Source organism: Panulirus ornatus, chromosome 2 (genome assembly GCF_036320965.1).
Source record: "Panulirus ornatus isolate Po-2019 chromosome 2, ASM3632096v1, whole genome shotgun sequence".
Lineage (NCBI taxonomy): Eukaryota > Metazoa > Arthropoda > Malacostraca > Decapoda > Palinuridae > Panulirus > Panulirus ornatus.
In genome coordinates, this window is record NC_092225.1 from 71,029,103 (window position 1) to 71,057,029 (window position 27,927).

A 27,927-nucleotide genomic window follows, 5' to 3' on the forward strand; every position below is an offset into this window, starting at 1 on the left:
TATGTGCGTGTGTGGACGTGTATGTATATACATGTGTATGTGGGTGGGTTGGGCCATTCTTTCGTCTGCTTCCTTGCGCTACCTCGCTAACGCGGGAGACAGCGACAAAGTATAATAAATATAAATAAATATTCATCTAATATTTTGCTTCATCGGTGTGTTCATTCATATTTTAAGCAATCAATACACATATTGATCTATCTAATATCTAGCATCATCAGCAAGTTTATTTTCATCTTATACATCAATACACGAACACATAATATAATGAAAGGAAAATCAGACATGCAGGTTGTCGCATATGGCAGGGAATATGTGCATTCTTTTCCCACTCTCATCACCCTTTCAAAAATGTGCACTCTAGTATAGAGAAGGAACATATCTCCATAACCCACCAAGCTTTAAACTGCTCTCATGAAAAACAATATTTTGGCACTTACTCCCATTCTTTAGGCGACCCCTCATATGCTAAGGCACGTGGATATGGATCAAGTAACTCAAGAAATGTTGAAAAAGGGGGACATAAAGCAAATGTGTTTACATGCAATATGCTTATGTATGTAGAATAAGAGTAAGGTGACACACAACTGGATGGATAATGCAAGATTACCTTTGCTTAAAAGTGTAAAACTTTGTTTGAAGGTATATATCCGAAGCAACAACAAACATCCCACAACAACACAAAGATCCTTGCAATGCAATACCACCTCAGTGTGCTCTAAACTCAGTTCTTGACAAAAGCACTACACTATTCCAATACAAACCACTCCATAACTAACCACTAACCCCTAAGTAGAAAAAAATGTTCTTCAATCTAAAGAACCTATATTCACAGATCCCTCAACCTCCAAAAAATTCAACACTGACAAAACATACACACACCAAAATGACCCAAAAAACATTAAACAAATGCCCTCCCACCATAAGTACACCTATTTGAACCAAAAACTCCCCAGACATATACGATTTACTATGTCTTGTTGTGCTCTGAACACCAACATCTCTACATCATAAACACCAGTTCATCATATCACAAGACCTCTCATGCCCTAAATGCAACTTTCATACTAAGGACACTGAACACACTCATACACTCTCCTGCACTACACTTAAAAGGACATACAACGTCACCATATTCCTTAGCCTATAGTCCCACACAGTGGATGTGGTATGCTTGAGGATGTGCTATAAGATCTCCAGAGAAATGACTCCTAGGGCAAAAAAGTAAAGATATCTGAAGAATGAAATAAAAAAAAATGTGAAAAAACATATAGCAGAACAGTACAAGAATATCAAATGAATTCAAATATTAAGATGAAAATGAAAAGTGTGGATTTATGTAGAGGAATGGCTCTGGTGAGATATACAGAGGTCAGTCCCCTGCCAAAGTTTTACCTACCACAGTTTTAAGCATACATGCTTAAAATAATGTATACCATCTTATCAACCATAGCATCAGGTTTCAAGTATCCAGTACAAACAATGCTAGAGAGAGGCTAGAAGAATATCATAAGCAGGCAGAGTTGCTAGGGCAAGGGATGAAATAGCCTTTTCTGTGGCACGGCTGGCTGGCTGCTTTGTGGGAGTACAAAGGTGCTTCACCAAGGGTGACATACTGCCATCATATTATTAAGTTTGTACATCATTTCTTTGTATTCTTATAAAACGAACCAGTATTTTTGAAGAATATTGATCTCATTTTTTACCTTGAAGTGTTTATTGTAATACTTATGGTGTGTCTCTCTGGAGGCTTTCCCCCTAACCCCCCCATTCGCCATTCGCCTTGTACCTTGCTAACCATGGTTTTGCCAACCTCGAGGTCCTCCAGGAATGTAATCCTGGTGGTTGGCAAGGGACTTCTGTAGACCATCAGACTTTGGTATAAATCTTAGAAAAAACTAAACAGGGTGATTAAATGAAATTGTAAAAGTGTATGCATGAGATATAACACAGCAGAATTAAGACAGCTAAGTTACAAGGAAAGGCTAAAAACTAAATTTGACCACCTTGGAAGAAAGAAGATTGAGTGGTGACCTGATCACAGCCTCTAAGTCTTTAAAACAGATCAATGACTTGGAGAGTCCTTTAAGAGATGATGTAGTAGAGCAACCAGGAAACATAACATGAAATTAAGTAAGGAGCTTGTTAAAAATGGTGTAAAGAAGTGCTTTTATAGTATAAGAATGGTGGACAAATGGGACAGAATGACTGAGGCCATTGTTAATGCTGGTATCATACATAAATTCAAGATTATGTACAACAGTAGGGAATGTTAAAGAGACAGGGCCCTAAGAGTGTAAAACTCTCTCTCTGTAGAGTACAAATAAGTGATTACCTGACAAAAACAGGTTATGAAATGTAGTGAAAATTTATGGATTGTAGGAAAGTCCCTATTATATTATTATTTTGCTTGGTCGCTGTCTCCTGCGTTTGCGAGGTAGCGCAAGGAAACAGACGAAAGAAATGGCCCAACCCACCCCCATACACATGTATATACATACATGTCCACACACACAAATATACATACCTATACATCTCAATGTACACATATATATACACACACAGACACATACATATATACCCATGCACACAATTCACACTGCCTGCCTTTATTCATTCCCATTGCCACCTTGCCACACATGGAATACCATCCCCCTCCCCCCTCATGTGTGCGAGGTAGCGCTAGGAAAAGACAACAAAGGCCCCATTCGTTCACACTCAGTCTCTAGCTGTCATGCAATAATGCACCGAAACCACAGCTCCCTTTCCACATCCAGGCCCCACACAACTTTCCATGGTTTACCCCAGACGCTTCACATGCCCTGATTCAATCCACTGACAGCACGTCAACCCCGGTATACCACATCGATCCAATTCACTCTATTCCTTGCCCACCTTTCACCCTCCTGCATGTTCAGGCCCCGATCACTCAAAATCTTTCCACCTCCAATTTGGTCTCCCACTTCTCCTCGTTCCCTCCACCTCCGACACATAAATCCTCTTGGTCAATCTTTCCTCACTCATTCTCTCCATGTGCCCGAACCATTTCAAAACACCCTCTTCTGCTCTCTCAACCACGCTCTTTTTATTTCCACACATCTCTCTTACCCTTACATTACTTACTCGATCAAACCATCTCACACCACATATTGTCCTCAAACATCTCATTTCCAGCACATCCACCCTCCTGCGCACCAGTCTATTCATAGCCCACGCCTCGCAACCATACAACATTGTTGGAACCACTATTCCTTCAAACATACCCATTTTTGCTTTCCGAGATAATGTTCTTGACTTCCACACATTCTTCAAGGCTCCCAGGATTTTCGCCCCCTCCCCCACCCTATGATTCACTTCCGCTTCCATGGTTCCATCCGCTGCCAGATCCACTCCCAGATATCTAAAACACTTTACTTCCTCCAGTTTTTCTCCATTCAAACTTACCTCCCAATTGACTTGACCCTCAACCCTACTGTACCTAATAACCTTGCTCTTATTCACATTTACTCTTAACTTTCTTCTTTCACAAAGTTACTAAAGAGTGAAATTTCCTAAACCAAGCATAAAGCATGCATCTGGTTGCAAATGGAAATGAGAAACAATTAGGAGCAGTGAGTGGGGTTTGACACGAATATGTTAGTTCCTGTAGTTGTTCAATAAAAGGATCTTGTGGGAAAAAAAGACAAAAAAGTGTGCCAAAAAAGATGGATGCAAGTAAATAGGAAAATTCCATGTAAATATAACACCGTGCTAATGGTTGACAAAGTTGAAGATCTGCTAGAAAACCAAGAATCTAACACTGTGTAATGGAAGAGGAAGCTAAAAACTGATTCTAAAAATGACAAGGTGTTAATACTTCAAAAGAGATTCTAAAATGATATCCATTTGGATCATGAAAGGCTGGGAAAGAACCAAGTTTAAAAGTGCATACCAAGTACTTTAGGGAAGACTGAGTAATGGATGCTGAGACATACGAGACTGATTTCCAAAAGGTATGCAAGTTTATGAAGTGTGAAGATATGATACACTTAAACAGGTGTGAAGTTTGAGGAGCAGAAGTGGTAAGAAATGAGAACGTTACAAGGAGGAATATGACAGGAAAGCGAGTGGCTGTAAAAATGAAGAATAAAGAGGAGTGGCGAGATAGTCCCTTCATATGAAAAAGATGAATGAGTATATCCGAAAATTCTAAAAAGATGGAGGAAAAAAGGACAAATAAGAATGAACAGCTTGGACAAAATGAGAGTTTGTAGCTGAGAGGGATGCAGGCATGGTATGCATCAACAATTATTCAAGGATAGAGGAGAATCTGTAAGAACCATCTTGTTGGAGACAGGGAGACAGCATATATTGTAATGATACAGTTATACTGTGCTTTTTTTTCCTCTCATATCATGTGACAAAACAAACTATGTCTATGATTGGATGGAACATGGAATTCCTTTCAAGGTGCCAAACATTTCCACTATTACCTAAAGCACATTCTTCACTCTTAATCACAATCAGTAATCTGTGTAATGATTTTTCAGAATGTCTTGAATGCTTGAATGAAAAGCCTGGAGAATTTTAAAATTCATGCTGAAAGGAAAAGGCTGAAATTTTATGAAAAAAATATGTTCCTGTGTATTTCAGTTTGATTCAGAATAGGCATTAATTGTAAGAAGCATTTCTCAGAAACCAGTGACAGTGCAACTATTACATGCAACAATGATATAAGTATCTGATCCATGAAGTAGCAATGATATGACAAAACAACAGAACAGCGGTGCTGTTAATCATAAAAAAAATCCTGAAAAAAGCTTATCAATATGGTAAAGGGGCTACAGTGATATGGAGGATATATGCTTCATGAAAATACAGTATAATGACCTGTCATTCAAAGACTTCATTGGTACCATAACATAAATCATGCTAGGTGAATCATACACACCATTTTGCATGGCCGTTGAGCGGTCTTCCACTCTAGAGATGTAGCAACAGAGTTCATCCTGTCGCTCAGAGTTCTCAATGAGCTCAGCCTCTACACTAAAGCCCCACATATGGTCTAGGGATGAGCGAGACAACTCCACTTGGTATAAAATTTTGCCACAGATTTCCACCACCTCATGGGTTGCCAACTGGAAAGGGATGGAGTTTAAGTGTGAATACTGTTCAAATATAATCAGTAAGATGATTCTTGAATTTACTAGGAGGCTCACTGCATAATTCACTGCAGGTTTACACACATTATATCAATCCTATAAAATTCTGCTATAAATCATCTATCTGCATTAGAAACAGAAAACTTAAAACATACTGTGTGGATACAAGTGTGAAAGATGTATACTCTCTAAGCTAGAGAGTTCACTGCCTTTAATGTGGGAAGAAAAAATTTACAAGATTCCTATTCCCCATCTGAACCTTTAAACTGAAAAAATTTTAACTTAAAATCTTTTTGATGTTTCCAAAGCAGCTATAATTCTGGCTGACTACATCATCTTTCTTATCCATCTCTAAGAAGTTTCATAATCTACTTTATAAACTATACTATATTGTATTATATGAATAAAGTATTTCAAAATTCATTTCTAATTCTATCCATGGATAAAATATAGTGCAAGTTTTCCAACAGAAGCCACTTTTCTCACCTATAGTCAGAGCCCTGTGAGCATCTGAGATAGCACTTGACTGCATGCATTGGGTTTCATCAAAGTCCATATAAAAATTCCCACATCTGATCTTTAATAGTTTTCCTTAATAATTTTTTTTTTTTAGTAGACAAGGTGCTGAACACTTTATGAAATCTAGACATGAAAAAAGTGTTGATACAATTCCAAATATTCCAATCAGTAGAATTCTAATTTTTTCTTTTCTTTCAAACTATTCACCATTTCCCGCATTAGCGAGGTAGCGTTAAGAACAGAGGAGTGGGCCTTTGAGGGAATACCCTCACCTGGCCCAATTCTCTGTTCCTTCTTTTGGAAAATTAAAAAAAAAAAAAAAAAACGAGAGGGGAGGATTTCCAGCCCCCCGCTCCCTCCCCTTTTAGTCGCCTTCTACGACATGCAGGGAATACGTGGGAAGTATTCTTTCTCCCCTATCCCCAGGGAACATATGTATATATATTTATTTATCTATTCATTTGTAATACTTGATCGCCGCATCCTGCGTCAGAGAGGTAGTGACACAAAACAGATGAAGAATGACCCATCGACTCATGTACACATATATTTCATTTATCTATTCATCATACTTAATCGCCGTCTCCCATGTTAGTGAGGTAGAGCAAGGGAACAGACGAAAGAATGGCCCAACCCACCCACATACACATGTATATACATAAACGCCCACACATGCACATATACATACCTATACATTTCAATGTATACATACATACACATACACAGACATATACATATATACACAAGTTGGAAAGGATCACATGTGGACTCACAGGAATATATACACATGTACATATTCATACTTGCTGCCTTCATCCATTCCCGTCACCACCACGCCACACATGAAATAGCATCCCCCACCCTCCCCAAGCGAGGTAGCACCAGGAATAGACAAAAAGGCCACATTCGTTCACACTCAGTTTATAGCTGTCATGTATAATGCACCAAAGCCACAGTCCCCTTTCTACATCCAGGTCCCACAAAACTTTCCATGGTTTACCCCAGATGCTTCACATGCCCTGGTTCAATCCATTGACAGCACGTCCACCCTGGTATACCACATCATTCCAATTGCACGCCTTTCACCCTCCTGTACGTTCAGGCCCTGATCACTCAAAATCTTTTTCACTACATCCTTCCACCTCCAATTTGGTCTCCTGCTTCTCCTCGTTCCCTCTACCTCTGACACATATATCCTCTTTGCCAATCTTTCCTCAATCATTCTCTCCAAGTGACCAAACCATTTCAACACACCCTCAATTGCTCTCTCAACCACACACTTTTTATTAACACACATCTCTCTTACCCTTTCATTACTCAATCAATCCACCTCACACCACATTTTGTCCTCAAACATTTCATCTCCAACACATCCATCCTCCTCCATACAACCCTATCTATAGCCCATGCCTCACAACTCTATAATGTTGTTGGAAGAACTATTCCTTCAAACATACCCAATTTTGCTCTCCAAGATAACATCCTCGCCTTCCACACATTCTTCAATGTTCCCAGAACCTTTGCCCCCTCCCCAATCCCGAGACTAACTTCCGCTTCCATGGTTCCATCTGCTGCCAAATCCACTCCCAGATATCTAAAACACTTCACTTCCTCCAGTTTTTCTCCATTCAAACTTACCTCCCAATTAACTTGTCCCTCAACCCTACTGAACCTAATAACCTTGCTCTTATTCACATTTACTCTCAGCTTTCTTCTTTGACACACTTCACCAAACCCAGTCACCAACTTCTGTAGTTTCTCACCCGAATCAGCCACCAGCGCTATATCATCAGCGAACAACAACTGACTCACTTCCTAAGCTCTCTCATCCACAACAGACGCATACTTGCCCCTCTCTCCAAAACTCTTGCATTCACCTCCCTAAGAACCACATCCATAAACAAATTAAACAACCATGGAGACATCACACACCCCTGCCGCAATCCAACATTCACTGGGAACCAATCATTTTCCTCTCTTCCTAATTGTACACATGCCTTACATCCTTGGTAAAAACTTTTCACTGCTTCTAGCAATTTATCTCCCACACCACATACTCTTAATATCTTCCACAAAGCATCATCATCAACCTTATCATATGCCTTCTCCACATCAATAAAGCTACATACAAATCCATCTGTTTTTCTAAGTATATTTCACACACATTCTTCAATACAAACACCTGATCCATGCATCCTCTACCACTTCTGAAACCACACTGCTCCTCCTCAGTCTGATACCCTCCCATACAATTTTCCAGGTATACTCAACAAACTTATGCCTCTGTAGTTTGAACACTCACCATTATTCCCTTTGCCTTTGTACAATGGCACTATGCATGCATTCTGCCAATCCTCAGGCACTTCACCATGATCCATACATACAGTGAATATCCTTACCAACCAATCAACAACAAAGTCACCCCCTTTCTTAATAAACTCTACTGCAATACCATCCAAACCCGCTGCCATGCCAGATTTTATCTTCCGCAAAGTCTTCAGTACCTATTCTCTCTTAACTATACCATTCTCCCTGACCCGCTCACTTCGCACACCAACCCGACCAAAACACCCTACACCAGCCACTCTATCATCAAACACACTCAACAAACCTTCAAAATACTCACTCCATCTCCTCAATTCATCACTACCTGTTATTACTTCTTCCTTGTCCCCTTCACCGATATTCCCATTTGTTCTCTTGTCTCATGCATGTTATTAACCTTCCAAAACACCTTTTTATTCTCCCCAAGGTTTATTGATACTCTCTCACCCCAACTTTGCCCTCTTTTTCAATCCTTGCACCTTCCTCTTGACCTCCAGCCACTTTTGTTTATAAATCTCCCAATCATTTGCACTACTTCCTTGTAAGTATTGTCCAAATGCCTCTCTTTTCTCTTTCACTAGCAACTTTACTTCTTTATCCCACAATTCACTGCCTTTTCCAATCTGCCCACCTCCCAGCTTTCTCATGCCACATGCATCTCTTGCTTAAGCCATCACTGCTTCCCTAAATACATCCCATTCCTCACACTCCCCTCACATCATTTGCTCTCAACTTTTGCCATTCTACACTCTCTCTCCTGGTACTTCCTCACACAAGTCTCCTTTCCAAGCTCACTTACTTTCACCACTCTCTTCTCCCTAACATTCTCTCTTCTTTTTTGAATACCTCTACAAATCTTCACCTTCGCCTCCACAAGATAGTGATCAGTCATCCCTGTGGGTGCCCCTCTCAGCACATTAACATCCAAAAGTCTCTTTCACATGCCTATCAATTAACCCATAATCCAATAATGCCCTTTGACCATCTCTTTTACTCACATATGTATATTTATGTATATCTCTCTTTTTAAACCAGGTATGCCCAATCACCAGTCTTTTTTCAGCACACAAATCCACAAGTTCTTCACCGTTTCCATTCATAACACTGAATTCCACATGCACACCAATCATATCCTCAACTGCCACATCGTTAATACCCAGTCTTGTGCAAAAAAGCTGCTGACACACTCACTCAGCTGCTCCCAGAACACTTGCCTCCAATAACCACCCATCTCTCTCCATCCACTCTCAGCATTACCCACATCAATCTAGAATCTATCTTTTTAGACTCTATCACACACTCCTGCTTCAGAAGTGCTAATTGTCCTCTCACCAAACCCTGACTTTACTCACAAGACTTTTCCAAACTATTCTTCCCCTCTACCCTTATGCTTTGTTTCACTCAGAGTCAGAACATCCAAGTTTGTTTCCTCAAACATACTATCTATCTCTCCTTTCTTCTCATCTTGGTTACATCCACACACATTGAGACATCCTAATCTGAGCCTCCGAGGAGGATGAGCACTCCTCGCTTGACCCATTATTCTGTTTCCCCTTTTAGAAACTGAAATACAAGGAGGGGAAGTTTTCCAGCCCTCCACTCCTGCCCTTTTAGTCACCTTCTACCACCCGCAGGGAATACATGGGAAGTATTCTTTTTCCCCAATCCCTAAGGACAATCAAGGAATCACAAACTGTCTACCACCAGGGATGAGGTTGGATATAGGACCACAGTAAAGAGGATATTTTGTTGCATGAAATGGAATGGCACTCCTATCTGGATACATATATGTAGGCAAGTTGCAATGTGTATGATGGTTACTCTTGTAAAGTTTTTTTTTGGGGGGCATCCACTATCATTTTTTTTTTTTTTTAATTTTGCTCTGTCGCTGTCTCCCGCGTTAGCGAGGAAGCACAAGGAAACAGACGAAAGAATGGCCCAACCCGCCCACAGACACATGTATATACATACATGTCCACAAACGCACAATATACATACCTCTCCATCTCAATGTACACACATATATACACACACAGACATATACATATATACACATGTACATAATTCATACCGTCTGCCTTCATTTGTTCCCATCGCCACCTCGCCACACATGGAATAACAACCACCTCCCCCCTCGTGTGTGCGAGGTAGTGCTAGGAAAAACACCAAAGGCCCCATTCGTTCACACTCAGTCTCTAGCTGTATGTAATAATGTACCAAAACCACAGCTCCCTTTCCACATCCAGGTCCCACAAAACTTTCCATGGTTTACCCCAGACGCTTCACATGCCCTGGTTCAATCCACTGACAGCACATCGTCCCCGGTATACCACATCGTTCCAATTCACTCCTTGCCCTCCTTTCACCCTCCTGCATGTTCAGGCCCCGATCACACAAAATCTTTTTCACTCCATCTTTCCACCTCCAATTTGGTCTCCCACTTCTCCTTGCTCCCTCCACCTCTGACACATATATCCTCTTGGTCAATCTTTCCCCACTCATTCTCTCCATGTGACCAAACCATTTCAAAACACCCTCTTCTGCTCTCTCAACCACACTCTTTTTATTTCCACACACCTCTCTCACCCTTACATTACTTACTCGATCAAACCACCTCACACCACATATTGTCCTCAAACATCTCATTTCCAGCACATCCATCCTCCTGCGCACCACTCTATCCATAGCCCACGCCTCGCAACCATACAACATTGTTGGAACCACTATTCCTTCAAACATACCCATTTTTGCTTTCCGAGATAATGTTCTCGACTTCCAAACATTCTTCAAGGCTCCCCGAATTTTCGCCCCCTCCCCCACCCTGTGATTCACTTCCGCTTCCATGGTTCCATCCGCTGCCAGATCCACTCCCAGATATCTAAAACACTTCACTTCCTCCAGCTTTTCTCCATTCAAACTTACCTCCCAATTGACTTGACCTTCAACCCTACTGTACCTAATAACCTTGCTCTTATTCACATTTACTCTTAACTTTCTTCTTTCACACACTTTACCAAACTCAGTCACCAGCTTCTGCAGTTTCTTACATGAATCAGCCATCAGCGCTGTATCATCAGCGAACAACAACTGACTCACTTCCCAAGCTCTCTCATCAACAACAGACTGCATACTTGCCCCTCTTTCCAAAACTCTTGCATTCACCTCCCTAACAACCCCATCCATAAACAAATTAAACAACCATGGAGACATCACACACCCCTGCCGCAAACCTACATTCACTGAGAACCAATCACTTTCCTCTCTTCCTACACGTACACATGACTTACATCCTCGATAAAAACTTTTCACTGCTTCTAACAACTTATGTTCTAATAATAAAGGCATACCACGAAGTTCATGGTTAATATGACTCTAACTAATGTCAACAGAAAAAGAGTAATTTGTTTAAAGCAAGAGATATTAAAATTTTCTGTTGTTCCTGAAATGCACAAAGTACTTACATAGTTCTCTATAAGGTCAGTACGATGAGGAACAAAATAGTTTGTTTCCTCTAATTCCCTCCTCTTTTTGACTCGAACAAAGTGTTCCATTGGGTTGAGGTTTTTCCGTCCACATGCTGCAACCAGGAATTCCTCAACACTCATTGAGTCCTTTATACTGATGCTCACCGTCTGAGGATGAGATTAAAGTTAGAGAATTCCTATGACAATCCAGAATGCTTAATCAGGCTGTATGTTTTAAAAAAAAATCCCAATACTTTCAATGGTATTTAGGAAAAGTAAGGATTTACCTTACAATCATAATGAGCAATACTAATTAAAGTATCATCCACAGTGTCAGGTTAAATAATAATCAATCTAAACTTTCAAAAAAGTATATTACTATTCATAAAGTTCAAATGGGAAAAATTCCTAAAATGATGATTACAGTTGTTCAAACTAAGAAAAAAGATATAGTAAAAGTTCATAACTTATCTCTGAAATCTATTCAAGCTTACCTGATTGTCTGGGAGGTTAACCTTGTACTGCTTTTCACCTTCAAGTTGCTGTTGCATTTGTAAAGATCGTCGAGATGAGACACTATTGCTGCGTGATAGCATTGGTGCCCTGAAAAATGCAGATAAGTGGAAGGAGTGAGAGGACTTCATACATACTTTTCAAGCAATGATAAACTTACTTCAATTAAGGGACACAAATCTGAATATTATATACCTATCCAGTATGTAAATCCTACAGCCTTTTACTACAATGCAGTAGTGATTAAAGAACAACTCCAAAAGCCATGGTCACTGCATACCTCTATACTGACAGTACTATCGTATACTCTCAGATTCTGTCCCTCCATCTTTTCTTATTCTAACTTACCAGTCATATAAAGCCATTTCAATCAAACTATCCAATCACCAAAGCACTAAACACTTAACCCCTGTAAATTCATAATTCTACATTTTCCATGAACTTTCCTCTTTTGCTACACAAAATCTCCAGGATACTCTTACACAACATAACTTGAAAAATATAACTTACCTACGCTTGGTTGCTCCTCTACCTGCAAGGAGATTATTGAGCAGGGATGGACTTCTGGCACAAATATAGGCATGGAAGCTGCTGACAGTGAATACCCCAAGACGGTTGAGAACTGTCTTAGTGGTGCGTGACACATGGGTCAGTAGGCCCTGATGGAAGAGATGAGAATATGGGTTACAATGTGATTCCATACTGTATACCCATTTCAGTACAAGAGAGCAATACTCAATGGAAAACAGAAAATGTTACATTGAACTGTTATTATCATTCCTGTGGCTCATTCAAACAAAAGTCAAACCTATAATGCTGTATGGGGGAAAAAATGAACATGATACATTCACTATCCAATATCAAAATATAAAATTTTGTTTCCTGTCAATACAACATTCTTTACACAATACAATTTTCTTTGTGGTTTTTGTGAATAAAGATTTCTGATGCAAATCACCTGCTGTTTTTTTTTTAAAGTTCCTACTGCATGTTCTTTTTTAAAGTTCCTGGATTCTTAGGAGAATGGTGCATGAATAGATATAAAAATGCCACACATTAAAGCTCCCGAATCTAGAGCAGAATGATGCATGAAGACTCACATCAATTGCTTATTACTAAGTTCTGGCATTCAAAGCATTATGGGTAAAGAATCAAATCAGTGCCTTTTGTTGAAGTTCTAACATTCACAGAATGGTGGTTAATTAATGCATTGACAGTTCTATAATGAGATCTTATGAAGAGTACAAATTGTGACATACCAACTCATGATTAGTTCAACGATACATTATTACACTGGAGCTTATGATAAGAAAACAAGTAATCCTACAACAAACTATGACAATTACTCTTACCCATACCTGGAAAGTACTACTCTACAAGTCTACATGAAAAACTTGAAATAATTTCCTTCAAATGAACTCTGAAAATTCATGAAATAATCATTATGACTTTAACCTTATCCACTGTTTAACAAAGACCAAGTCATTAATTTTCATAAACTGGATTTTTCTATTATCTGTACAGAGGTGATCTAGTTGCATAACTTTGATTGGAACTCTCCTGAACATATGTTTTCGTTTAGAAGCATATCAGTTATATCTCACAGGACAGCAAAACAGAAGTACATGTACTGTAGTTCTATAGGGTAATTTGTACTTTGATTGGAACTTTCCTGGACATATGCTTTCGTTTAGAAGCATATCAGTTATATCTCACAGGACAGCAAAACAGAAGTACATGTACTGTAGTTCTATAGGGTAATTTGTACCTTGGGATTGGGTAGTTCCCCAGTCTGTAATGAAGCCATGTAACAACGGAGGCGGAACTGTTCACAATGTAGTCGCTCGAGGTTCTCTTCCCATTGCATAATCTGACCCATAATTTGCTGCTTGCTCTCAGCATCCGACACAACTGACAGCTGGAGCTCTGCCATGTGCTTCAGTTTTGAGTCCTATTTCAATAAGGAAGATTAACTGTGCATTTGTTTGGAGAATGTATGTATCTAAGATTTTGTCATTAGTCTTAAATTTTTCAAAAGCTGTAACACAGTGATCAAAGTACTTGCTGTTTATCATCAGAGTGTGTTATGGAAATCCTGGCTTAGTATAAAGGAATAAAACTGAAAAGTACTGAAGGGCTTTATAATGTGGGAATGATGTATGTGGAACTGTTAATGGGTAAAACAGCAAAACTATACAACATTGTGAGGCAATCCTTTTAGTTAAGATGGAGAGGACACTGTAGATGAATAACAAGAGCAAAGAAAATGGAGTTTGAAAAACAGATTCAAACAGTGACATTTGACTGAACTGAGAAAAGCTAAAGGGAATTTAGAATGACAAATAACTGAACTGTTCCTAATGAAGGGGTAAGGATGAGAGTAATGATATCAGAGAGGTAAGGTCACGAGGGTAAGAGGAGTTTGCAAGTATGAGGAAGGGTTTGCTTATAGGCATAGGCCAGCTTCCTATGATGTATGAGGATATAACTTGAATATCATTAACAGATTGATAGGGACAATGCAAAATGAGAAATGGCTTTTGAGATTTGGATGTTGAGTGAAACACTGAAAATGAAGATATACTAAAGAAGTCTGGAATGGAAAACTAGGTAGCTGAAAAAGTGAATGATGGCTTGAGATGATATGCATATGTGGAATCAATAAATGCAGAACAGATCCTTAATGATATTCATGTGAATAAGAGATGGGAAAGGAGATACCGAGTATGAAGCTGAAAATATTTAACAAGAAAATTTTACGTGTCATACTAGCAGGAGAAGAACTTGAAAGCGAGTGAAAAGTCTGTAAAAAAACAAAAAACTATTGGAAGGATGTACACGGAAAAAGACAGGGAAAAAGTGGTAGAAATGAAAGAATGAGAAATGAAGGATGATGCCATTTAAATTGTACAGATGAGGTATAAATTCAATGGATGAAGTACAGTAATTTGAAAAGCCAATGGCTTCAAAGGATGGGAGTGAGGCAATGATAACAAGCATGGAAATGGAAAATGCAAATACAGAAAAATTCATTCTTGGATGAGATAAAAGCAATTGTCACCTGGTTACACGTAAGAAAAGAAAAGCCCCAAGTTAAAAATGGGAAAAGCCTCTGTTGGGGATGGGAAACAGCAAATCTGTTAAGGGGTGGAGGTAATGTGACAATGGCAGATTGAATGTCCAATTAAATGTTCATGGAAAAGTGAGATGGTGTTAGACACTCATACAAGAGAAGTAATAGTATCTTTGTACAAAGGGAAGGGTAGTAAGAATGACTTTATATATTACAAAGATAACAGCTTATTAACACACACTCAGTGCCTCCCAAAACACTTCCCCCTCTTCCTTATTCTTCTCATTTGTAGGTGCACAGGCAATACTACTCACCCACCTCTTGCAATCCATTTTCATTTTTTACCCACATCAGTCTGCGGCTCATTTTCTTACATTCTAACACAATCCACAAATCATCCTTTAACAGCAGTGCCATCCATTCCAAAGTCCTTCCCTTTATGCTTATCCCTGAATTTAACCTTGAGACATTTCCACTCACAGCTAGAATATCTACGCTTCTCTCCTCCCACGTACTACCTATCTCACCCTGTTTCTCAACTAGGTTACATTCACATACATTCAAACACACATAAACACAGTCATAGCATGGAGAGTCCCCATGCACATCACAACACAGATGGAGAGAGACTTACAGACTCTATGGCACGGTCAATTCTGAATATCTCTTCTTGCAGTAGGTGGAGTGTGCCCGTCTTTCCTCGGTGGCGGGCAAAGGCAGCTGCACATGCGCTATGGATGCTGTTGACCCAGTTCTCCAGCTCTACCTGACACGGGGCCTGTGAGGTACAAAGAGCATGAGGTTTGCTATAATATAGGACTAAACTATGTAGATCTAAAGAGGTAGACTAAAAAGCTTGGGAAGTGAGTCAGTTGTTGTTCGCTGATGATACAGTGCTGGTGGCTGATTTGGGTGAGAAACTGCAGAAGCTGGTGACTGAGTTTGGTAAAGTGTGTGAAAGAAGAAAGCCGAGAGTAAATGTGAATAAGAGCAAGGTTATTAGGTACAGTAGGGTTGAGGGACAAGTTAATTGGGAGGTAAGTTTGAATGGAGAAAAACTGGAGGAAGTGAAGTGTTTTAGATATCTGGGAGTGGATTTGGCAGTGGATGGAACCATGGGAGCGGAAGTGAATCATAGGGTGGGGGAGGGGGTGAAAGTTCTGGGAGTGTTGAAAAATGTGTGGAAGTCGAGAACGTTATCTTGGAAAGCAAAAATGGGTATGTCTGAAGGAATAGTGGTTCCAACAATGTTATATGGTTGTGAGGCGTGGGCTATAGATAGAGTTGTGTGGAGGAGGGTGGATGTGCTGGAAATGAAATGTTTGAGGACAATATGTGGTGTGAGGAGGTTTGATCGAGTAAGTATTGAAAGGGTAAGAGAGATGTGCGGTAATAAAATGAGTGTGGTTGAGAGAGCAGAAGACGGTGTTTTGAAATGGTTTGGTCACATGTAAAGAATTAGTGAGAAAAGATTGACAAAGAAGATATGTGTGTCAGAGGTAGAGGGAAAGAGGAAAAGTGGGAGACCAAATTGGAGGTGGAAAGATGGAGTGAAAAAGATTCTGAGTGATCGAGGCCTGAACATGCTGAAGGGTGAAAGGCGTGCAAGGAATAGAGTAAATTGGAACGATGTGGTATACCTATGTGGTATTCCTACAAGTCCACGGAGAAAATGAAACACAATAAGTTCCCAAGTGCACTTTCGTGTAATAATCATCATCAGGGGAGACACAGGAGAGAAATATAAGTCAGTTGATATACATCGAAATGGATGTGGATTGGCAGAATACATGCATAATGCCACTGTATAAAGGCAATGGGGATAAAGGTGAGTGTCTAAAGTACACAGGTATAAGTTTGTTGAGTGTACCTGATAAATTGTATGGAAGGGTAGTGATTGAGAGTGTGAAGGCATGTACAGAGTATCAGACTGGGGAGGAACAATGTGGTTTCAGAAGTGGTAGAGGATGTTTTGATTAAAAGTTTGCTACAAAGAATGTTTCTGAGAAATACTTACAGAAATGGATGGATTTGTATGTGGCATTTATGAATATGGAGAAAGCATAAGACAGGGTTGACAGAGATGCCTTGGTGAAGGTTTTAAGAATATATGGTGTGGTAGGAAAGCTCCCAGGAGCAGTGAAATTCTTTTTTATCAATGATGTAGGGCACATGTATGAGTAGGAAGAGAGGAGAGTGAATGGTTCCACATGAAGGTTGCTCTGTGGCCAGGGTGTGATATCACCATGGTTGTTAGATTTTTTTTATGGATGGGATGGTGAGCAAGGTAAATGCAAGAGTCTTGGAAAAAGGGGTGAGTAGGTGAGTATGCATTCTGTTGGGGATCAGAGGGCCTAGAAAGTAAGTCAGTTGTTGGCAGCAGATTTGAGTGTGAAAATACATTAGTTGGTGACTGAATATGGAAGAGTGTTTGAAATGAGGAAGTTGAAAGTAAATGTGAATAAAAGCAAGGTTTTTAGCTTTAGCAGACTTGCGGGACAGGTTAGCTGGGGTGTCAAGTTTGAAAAGAGAAAAACTGGAGGAAGTGAAGTGTTTTAGATACCTGGGAGTGGACATGGTAGTGGATGGAACCATGGACATGAAAGAGAGTCAAAGTAGGTGAAAGGGTAAAGGTTCTTGAAACACAGAAGAATGTGTGGAAAGAGACTGTTATATGGGAGGGCAAAAATAAGTATGTTCAAAGGTAGAGTAACCAAACAACATTACAAATGAGAGGCGTGAGTTGTAGACAAGACTACACAAAGGAGGGTGGGTGTGTTGGAGATGAAATATGTGAGGACAAATATGTGGCGCGAGGCAGTTTGATTAAGTAATAAAAGGGTAATAGTGGTAACATTGTGGTCGAGAGAGCTGAAGGTGTGTTGCAATGGTTTGAACAAATGGCAAGAATGAGTGAGGAAAGGTTGAAAAAAGGGTATTTGTGTCAGAAGTGGAGGGAACAAGGAGAATGTGGGGAGAGCAAATCAGAAATGAAAGGATGAAGTGAAAAAATATTTTCAAGTGATCAAGGTCTGAGTATGCAGATGGGTGAAAGGTGTGCATGGGACAAAGTAAATTGGAACAATTTGGTATAAAGGAATCAACGTGCTGTGAATGGACTGATGCGTGGTATAGGAAGCATTCAGGGTAAACTATGGAAGGTCTGCGGGGTCTGGTTGTAGATAGGGAGCAATGGTTTCGATGCATTACACAAAACAGCTAAGGAATGTATGTGAATGAATACGGACTTGTGTGTGTGTGTGTGCGTGTTCCTAGTACTACCTCGTTAACACAAGTAATGGAGATATACTTATCTATATCTCTGATACCCATTCCCTTTTTAAGTCCCTCATGGGGGTAGCCACAACAAAAGTCTCCATAACTGCTGAACTCCTGTGCCGCTTCTCAGCTTTCAGAGCCTCATCCTAATAGGAAACTATCACAGTGTAAGAGGCTCCTATCTTTTGTTCCTACCAATTACTTCTACCTGATGTGTCTACCTAATATTCTGGCCTAATGCTCCAACTTGCTTTTACCTAATGCTAACATTTCCCTAACATTCTAACTTACTCCTATCATCTAATGCTCCTGCCATTTCGCCAAAAGGCAGGGCTTAGCACAAAGCGCTTACCACAGGAAATTCCAGAGTTGTGCAGGTGAAGTGTTGTAAAGTGTAATGTGTGACAAGGAGTGTGTGTGTGTTTTGGACAGAATGCCAGTATTTCACAAGTAGTTACGGCAGACAGAAAAGACAGCTACCTATGTCAAAGGAGTCCCACTTGGGAGACACCGGAGTGCTGACTCACCAAGCAGCCGTCACTTACCCTCCGAATTCCTAGGCCGGTAGTACCGGTAATACCTATAATAGTAAGTACCTGCCTACCAACTACTATATATATATATATATATATATATATATATATATATATATATATATATATATATATATATATATGAAATGTAAATCACAATTAGGAGTTCGGACAATTCTACTTTATATGTATTTTTCATACATACTGCGCTACATGTTTCAGGGAGACAATCCACTTCATCTGGCGCAAAATATTCGTAGTTTTTAAATCCCAACACAGACTCGACCGTCTATAACTGCCATGCCGAAGTATACACTAGCGGGCCTGGCCTGTCCAGGGCCCAGAACGGTCCAAACAGCAGACCGTGGTTAGGGGGTGGACGAGATGTGTTCAACTACTTTTATGTTATCATGTCATGATATTTCTTTCATAATGATTTGGTTGATAATGGACGTGCTTTAAAGTTAGTTGGGGACAAGTTGAAGTTTTTAGTAAAAGCAATTACGACATTCAATGACGGAAAGCGGGAAGCATAAGCAAATGACCGGTACAATGCTACTGGGATGTTATGGTCGTTTTCCTGCCAATGATTAGCGATCGCATTTCTGTGGGGACCTCTGCGCACAGCATCTCTCACTTGCTGTTTTACCGGTTTAGCCAATGTATACATCTTTCCATGCCTTACATTTGACAGCGCAAACACTCAATCTTCTATCAATTTGGCCTACTTTTAATTAAGGTCTTACTAATCGTGTTATTGTAATGGAGGGCAACATTAAAAGCGCTATTTTTAACACCTGTCTTACATTAGCTAAGTTAGGAAAATAGGGCAACACTAAACATTTAGGCCTATCATCCTTTTCCACATTTTTGTTACTATACGCTTAAAATGTCTTTCTGGCTTCCAGAAAGCCTTGTTAACAAACAACATAGGATAACATAACTGCCAGAAGGTACATCTTATATGACTACATTCATCTACCAGACTTGAGATTACAATCCGCAGTGCTCTTAAAAACGCAAATATAATTACAGACATTTACAGAAGGATCATGTACTGAAAAATAATGAATATAGCTCTCGGCGTTGGTAAGTTTCCTGTAGATCTTAAAAGTAATCAGATTCCGTTGATATCAACACATCAAAAAACGGCAGTTTACCATCTTTTTTCCCATTCAATCTTGTATTTGATGGTGGAGTGAATGTAATCTAATTCATAAAACATCATAATCTTGAGAAGATGGCCATGAGGACCATAAATTATCAACGTAACTAAGCCAGATTTTTGGATGATTACTGGCTGAAGCTGGAACCTCATCTCAAAGCATTCCATGCATAAGTTACTGAGAATGGACTTAGGGGATTTCCCACGACGACCAAATTTCTGTCTAAATAAATTACCTTCGCCATCCTCGAAAACATTATTGGAAGCACAAAGCTCTATGGAGTCAATGAAAGTTTTTATCGGGAGTGGTAAAGGTAAGACTGAGAACCGGTAATGTCATCCTTAGGTAAGTGATGGTATCTTCAATGGGGACTTTAATGACTCCACAGTCCTGGCAAGTCATCATACCTTGCGGTGGCACAACAAGATGCGTTTAACGTGTCGGGCTCATTTCCCGTACGGGTAACGAGGGGTCGCTAGTGTCACCCAATAAGCTGACAGTCTGTATGTGCCGGTAACGTCCCAGCTTAATTCTCTGCTTCCGCCAGGTCCTTCGCTAGGTCAATGGCTCATATACCCACAAGAGACAAGGGCGTTGTCTATTCACACTCCACAGATAAGAACAGATTCTCAGGACTTGTGTAATGAGTTGATTCTCATTGAAGTGACTTTTAACACCAGAGACCTGAGGCGGAGCCGCCAGTCATCATTATGCTCTTGGGCAGGAATCACCGCAGCAGCAACACTAAAAGCACTATTTTTCTTTAATACCTGTTTTACATTGGCTAAGTTAGGAAAATAGGGGAACACTAAACATTTAAGCCTAGCATCCACATTTTTTTTTTTTTTTACTAGATGCATAAAATGTCTTCATGGCTTTCCAGGAAGCCCTGTTCTTCATTATCCTATCAATTCTATTTTGCATGAGTTACTCTTTAACATTTTTGATGCGATGTATTTCATAGAATTCTTCCTTTTCTTATCATTTCCATACTGGAGGAGCTACCGCACTTGTGTTTATTGCTAAGATGTTAGAACGTCTTAACACTGATGTGCATTACCCAGTGTTTGTAAGCCTTGTAGTCTGCATTATTCAAATCTTAACTTGCTTTCCCGCATAACTTGACCACATTAGCAGCACTAAGGTGGGGCTGGATTCACTTTTCCCAAATCATAATCATGCACATTTGGTCTGTTTAAGTTAGGTTTCGGTAGCCTGGATAAGATACGGTCAAGTTCAGTTAAGTATCACATTAGAACAGATAATATCACTTTACAAAGATCAGCTGTGTTAAAAATGCACACAGGCAATAAGAGCGTTTGCTGTACACAATCATCCTTACAAACAGGACGGAAACACTAGTCAATACTACTATGCCAGGGAAGACGTGATGGTTCTACCTACCATCCCCACACTTCAAGAATTTTCTATCCTAACGGTAATAATAATAATAATAATAATAATAATAATAATAATAATGATAACAATAATCATTATTATTATTACTATTATTAGTGTAATTATTATCAATACAATATTTTTTGAATAACAACTAATGCAATTCAATATTACTACACTACATCTATCTATCAAGACCACCACTACTACAAATACAACTCCCACAATTACAAATATACTCCCTTCACCTTACTTCTATCTGGATTCTACCTCAACCTTATCTATGCCTCTACACGATGGAATACATCGTTTACATGAGAAACAGAAATCCCTGAAAATCGTGCGGCTGTGTGTGATCAGGCAGACCGGCTTTGTTGCTGGAATTGCGCAGCTTCCACACCAAGATCGCGTCATCCAACCAGGATCGCCATTTTCCATCCTGGGATCATGTTTTCCAACACACAATTGCGATTTCCATTCCACGATCCCATTTTCTATGATGGGATCTCGTGTTCCACACCCACTCTAAAACACCCATTGGGGAATTCTTCGTTTAAAGGTAACAGACTGCAACTGCCATCCTTCATTACCGTAATGATATCTATTCTATCGCCTCGGCAAATGGACAATTCCTCATTTTAGTTCCGCAACTAGAAAATAAACAGACACCAGACGTAGTGAACCAAATCTGCTGCCGTTTTCTGATGCACTCGATTGCACTCTCGATGGGGCGCATTTTAACATTTTAATCTTCTACAATATGGGTTTACTATTCCCTCGGTCTCAGGGTCACAAATTATTTTTTCTTATTTCCATAGTGAATAATCTTGCCAAAATAATGAAAAGTATCTCACGTACCTTCCTGGGGGACGATAGATCCCGGGGTAGGCGTCAGTGCCCCCACGATAACCCTAGGCCATATCAAGATAGCCATCCTAAGATAATCCGGCACCTCAAGATAGCCATCCTAAGATAATCTGACACCTCAAGATAGCCATCCTAAGATAATCTGACACCTCAAGATAGCCACCTTAAGATAATCTGACACCTCAAGATAGCCATCTTAAGATAATCTGACACCTCTAGATAGCCATCCTAAGATAATCTGACACCTTAAGATAGCCATCCTAAGATAACCGACATCTCAAGATAGCCATCCTAAGATAATCCGGCACCTCAAGATAGCCATCCCATGATAATCAAAGAACTACACATGATAACCGTACCACGATAACCTGAAATAATCATCTTAACAGAACCCATGAAACCAGTCCTGAGATAACCCAAGATAACAGTTCTAAGATAATACACGACAACTCAAAATAAGCCCCAAAAGTTAATACGGCTCAATATAACCATCCTAATTATCCAAAAGACAATCAAGATATCGCAAGGTGACTCAAGATAACCGTCCTACAATATCCAAAGACAGCTCAGGATATCCGTCACATGATATCTCAAGATAAGCATCCTGGGATAATACGAGAATTTAAGATAACCATAAAGATCCAAGTATGACGGAAGACTCCTGTGAATAATCCAACATCCTACGATAACTCTAGATGCCCTAGAATAACTCATGACCTCAGAATGACTAGATACCCTAGAATAACCCAACAACCTAGGATGACTCTAGATGCCCAAGAATAACTCATGACCTCAGGATGACTACATACCCTAGAATAACCCAACAACCTAGGATGACTCTAGATGCCCAAGAATAACTCATGACCTTAGGATGACTAGATACCCTTGAATAACCCAACAACCTAGGATGACTCTAGATGCCCTAGAAGACTCCCACATTCTAGGATGATACTCGAGGCTCTATAAGTCTTTATAATCTAGGATGAATGGAAATCCTAGAACAACCCATCATCCTAGAATGATTCAAGATGTCCTAGAATAACCCAGGACCCATGGATGACTAGATGCCATAGAATAACCCAGTACCCTACAAAATCTCTACATGTCCTAGAATATACTATCACCCTAGTTTCTCTACATGGCATTCCCACATCCTAGAATGACGCAAAAGGGAGTCAAGATGGCCCTAGACGACTCATTACGACAACAAAGAAGACAAGATTCCCTCAGAATCCCAACAGATTAACGCCCTTACCGTGTAATTACCCCTTTTATCTTAATTACCGACCTCATTATTTGAACTTAACAACGTCCCTTTCCTTGAAGTTCAAGTCTTTAGCTGAAGTTAACGTCCATGAGTTTGGTTTTACGATCCTTCACTTAGACTTCATTGCTTAATCATCTCATTGGTTTATTTATCTCATTACTATCTGTATCTAATTACCACCTGCTTTTTACAATTACATCTCTGTTGCAATCATGGATACTGCAGCTAATAGTCTGATAATCTAAAGAACATCATTTGTAATTGTAAAAACGATTCACCAACTATCCTCTAGAATTAGAATGATTAGCAAATTTGAAACGTGCATGAAAATTCCCTCCTATAATTCATCATTCTTTGATTTTTTTTTTTTTTTATAACTATGTCTATATTGACGTCAAGGGCAACGGTTGAAATTGTAGGATGATGTCATTTAACTGGAATAGAATATACTGACATACGGTAATGCTTGTTCAAAATTTGGATTTTTCTTTCTTTAAGGTTAACTGCACAAACGGTATTTCAAGTTTCCGTGTGATAGAATTCACTTTTATACGAAAATGATACTACAACGGTAAGTGTTAAAAACTAATCCAAATCATTGATCTACAATGTAGAATTTTATTTCAGATAGCACTCATTATATACTGTATGATACCAATAATTCATTATATATAATACTGAATGCTATCTGAAATAAGAAAAAATCTACATTCTAAATCAGTAATTTGAAATATTCTAGTACTCCTGACTAATTTCATTTTCATGAAATATAACTTAAATCAATCAGAAACTTGGAATGCTTTATATGCAATTAATCTAAAATGAAGAAAAATCGACAATTTTAACAAGCATTACCATATTTCAATACACTATATTCCAATGAAATAACTTCCTTAATTTATAAAATTTCCTTTCATTCCAACTCTTGAACTTACAGTTAATAATGTTTGCCTCCACTTTTAAATTTAAATAAAAAAATCTTGTCTAAATACATATAAGCCAGTTAGAATTTTTGCTTTACGATGATCTCGAACCTTTAATATATATATATATATATATATATATATATATATATATATATATATATATATATATATATTTTACCCCCCCCCCCCCATTAATATTCGGCATTTCCCGCGTTACCGACGTAGCGTTAAGAACAGAGGACTGAGCCTTAGAGGGAATACCCTCACTTGGCCCCCTTCTCTGTTCCTTCGTTTGGAAAAAAAAAGGACCCTATCTTCCCTTCAACGTCAGAAGCCAATGTTGAATACTGTTGACAAGTCTCTCGCTGTTTTGTGGTGTGAAGTGCTTATCAGTACAAATCTCAACCCAAAGTCCTCAGTTTCATTTTAATCACCAAAATATCTCCGATAACCTTCTCTCTATTTTTCAAATTCACAAATCAGTCTACCTGAAAGAGAGATGCTTCAATATCGGCCGTACACAAGCGAGAGTCAATCCTCTCGTGGACGCTTTGGAATGTCCACACCTTACTCTACATCATCTAAAGATAATAGCCTGTATTTAACACTTTTATTTTCTTCAGTCAACCCCAATTTTGTCCAAGAGATCTGATAAAAACATAAGCTGTAATCCTTCTCAAAGGCGTCAGAGACTGCAGACCACTTAACATCGTTTAAGCACCCTACCTACACAATACTCAAGCCCTCTACAGGCCTCACCTGGAAAAGATAAGCATCGCCGAAGGCGGTGGACAGGCAGAAGATGTAGTCCCTCTTGGGATGCTCTGGGATAGGCTGCATGATGGCGCCATCCACGATGATCAAGTGCTTGGGTGCGGCCTCGACGGAGCGTCCTTCGCGGGAGTCGCACGGGTAGAAGAGCAGGGTGGTGCCCTTCAGGCACACCCAGTAGCCCTTCCAGCCCCGCTTCCTTGCCAGTTCGATCTGGTGCTTCTTACGGAGCAGCCACTTCTTCACGCTCAGGAACCTGTTGGGCGAGGAACAAACATGGCGTAACTTCTTGGGCACTTAAAACTCTCTCTCTCTCTCTCTCTCTCTCTCTCTCTCTCTCTCTCTCTCTCTCTCTCTCTCTCTCTCTCTACACACACACAGACACACACACACACACATACAATAACTGGCTGCAAATGATACATATATAATTATTGATATAATCATAAGGATCCAAGACCCCTTTTTTTCTGAAGGGGCTCCTGCACCTTAAGGCTATACTACTTCCATCAGCAAGGAAATGAGCGAGATGTTCCATGATGATACAGCCTCGCTGATGGCAACTCGCGGTGAAATCAAAAGCAGGCGGAGGCCGACAACGTCACACTGTTCCCGTACATGATCACATCAAAGCAACTTAACGAACCGCCTTTATCTAATAGAACTCCTTATCAAAGAATATGGTCACCGTTATCGCACAACTTTTAAATCACAAAACTTTCTCTAAATTCACTGAAACCACTGTAAATCGATGGGAAGCCGTCAATAATACCATATATAAGTATAGAATATATTGCAAATCATCAAAAAATCAACATATGCAAAAAAAATTACTATATACCACCAATAAAATTTAAGTTAATATAAGAACAGATTGTTGAATGCCGTGGAGACAGAAAATATGAATAAAATCAAAGAACAGGACATACAATAATTACATCACAGTAAATGAAACTTCAGAAACAACTGCATCTTAGGAGAGCTTCCAAAAATTATAGGGTAAACAGAAAACAATGCCATTACCATCATGTATCTTCTACACACTATACGCCGGAGAAAGCCCTAATCCCCATTAACTGCTCGGAACCGGTAATTTTGCCATTGGCATAACTATGGCCTTGGCAAACTACACAGTTACGTCATTTTTCTTCTGTAGGAGCGATCTATCTTAGTACTTATCACGCTGTATCCTTCAAGATCCGACGATTTTACGATGGCAATGCAAGCACTAAGGAGCAATGTTGTGCGTGGTGAGGTATTTATGAATATCTGCGAAGTGAACTTTTGGCAGAGAAAAATATACTGAAAGACCTCGGTAGCTGTTCTGAAACACACACACACACACAACGAAAAAAATCTGGATCACCATACCGAAGAGGTTACTGATAATCTGATGAAATGTTCCAAAGCAAAAGATAAAAGTGTATATCTGTACTCTCTCACGTTTTCCTCTGAAACCTTTGCTTGAACTTCAAATACCACTTTAATCTATTTCATTCTGAGCTACTCCAATATGTCTCCAGAGGAAAGCTAACTTCTTCCATGTCATGCTCGAAGAACTCATGTCTTCCTCGTTTCCTCAATATTTTGTGTGAAGTTCAAGGAAAGTTCCACATCATTATATAATCAGATCAAGACGCCCTGAACATTGCTCCAGTCATTCCTTCATTACCTTATTCACTTTTCTAATGCAATTTACCAACTATTGTAAAATGAAAATGTTTCAAGCTTCTATTCAAACCGAAGTCAGAGAAAAATACAATTACTTTTACATCCAACTATTCATTTATAATGTACGGATGGCTAAGATGATTTGGTGTCTACAAAATCAAGTCCAGGGTTTTCTATCGTCATCGCTGATTGGTTTACAAATACCTTTCGTAATTTTCAACAAAATATGAATATCGGTCATACAAAAATATTAATGTACTTATATGCAAAGTAATTTACTGCAGAAATATGCTGACAAAATCAATAATCACAGTACTTTACGGTATATACAAAGAACATTTAAAGTCTTCAACCTCTGTTTCATTCTTTAAGGAAACTCTAATCAGAGTTTGAAATATCAGTTCCTAAATATTTTTTCTTATGTAAACCTGTCCCAAGTTTACGTTATAGGCTATGTAGAATGTCCGTTGTTCCAATTCGGTGTTAAACGATGGTAGTCAGCTGGTAAATGAGGTGTTCTAGAGTTTCAGCTGCAAAATGGAATTCATACGTTTCCATGTCAAAAATATAGGACAATATATATACTTTACACATTTTGTTGTTAAGTAATACATTAACTTTATTCATATTCAAAGTTTTCCCCTTTTTCAAAATGATGTTTTAGATGGAAGGCGATGTATGAAATGGAGAAAAGACAGTTGAGTGGGATGCAACTCAAAAACCTTTAGGGAATCATTAGACTGTAACCAACAATCATGAAACAATGACCAAGTTCTACATGCCTGTCAAGAACTTATTCACTTAATTTCTTGAAATCTGTTAAATTCCGAGAAAAAAATCTCTAACACCTTACCTAAAACAATCAATTACGTCCTGATGTTCATAAAGTGAAACCCAATTCGTATAAAATGTTCCGAGACTATTACAGTTAAAATACTATCTCCGATGATAACTATATTACTGTTATATTCATAATCAATTATATTTCCCGTTCCAGTGAACTGCCTAAAATAG

The 27,927-nt window shown here is 39.2% G+C and overlaps 1 protein-coding gene across 10 annotated transcripts in view; it reads right to left on the reverse strand.

The window, feature by feature from the left end:
* The window catches only part of sif (still life), a 1,536,257-nt gene that overhangs the window by 456,531 nt on the left and 1,051,799 nt on the right, over positions 1-27,927 (reverse strand). For all 10 annotated transcript variants that reach the window (XM_071677265.1, XM_071677235.1, XM_071677256.1 and 7 more), the window contains 7 exons: positions 25,231-25,498; positions 15,670-15,813; positions 13,731-13,913; positions 12,473-12,621; positions 11,944-12,052; positions 11,447-11,617; positions 4,931-5,117 (listed from right to left, as the gene is read on the reverse strand). In XM_071677265.1, coding sequence (XP_071533366.1) covers positions 4,931-5,117; positions 11,447-11,617; positions 11,944-12,052; positions 12,473-12,621; positions 13,731-13,913; positions 15,670-15,813; positions 25,231-25,498 — 1,211 coding nt within the window. The remainder of the gene's footprint in view (positions 1-4,930; positions 5,118-11,446; positions 11,618-11,943; positions 12,053-12,472; positions 12,622-13,730; positions 13,914-15,669; positions 15,814-25,230; positions 25,499-27,927) is intronic.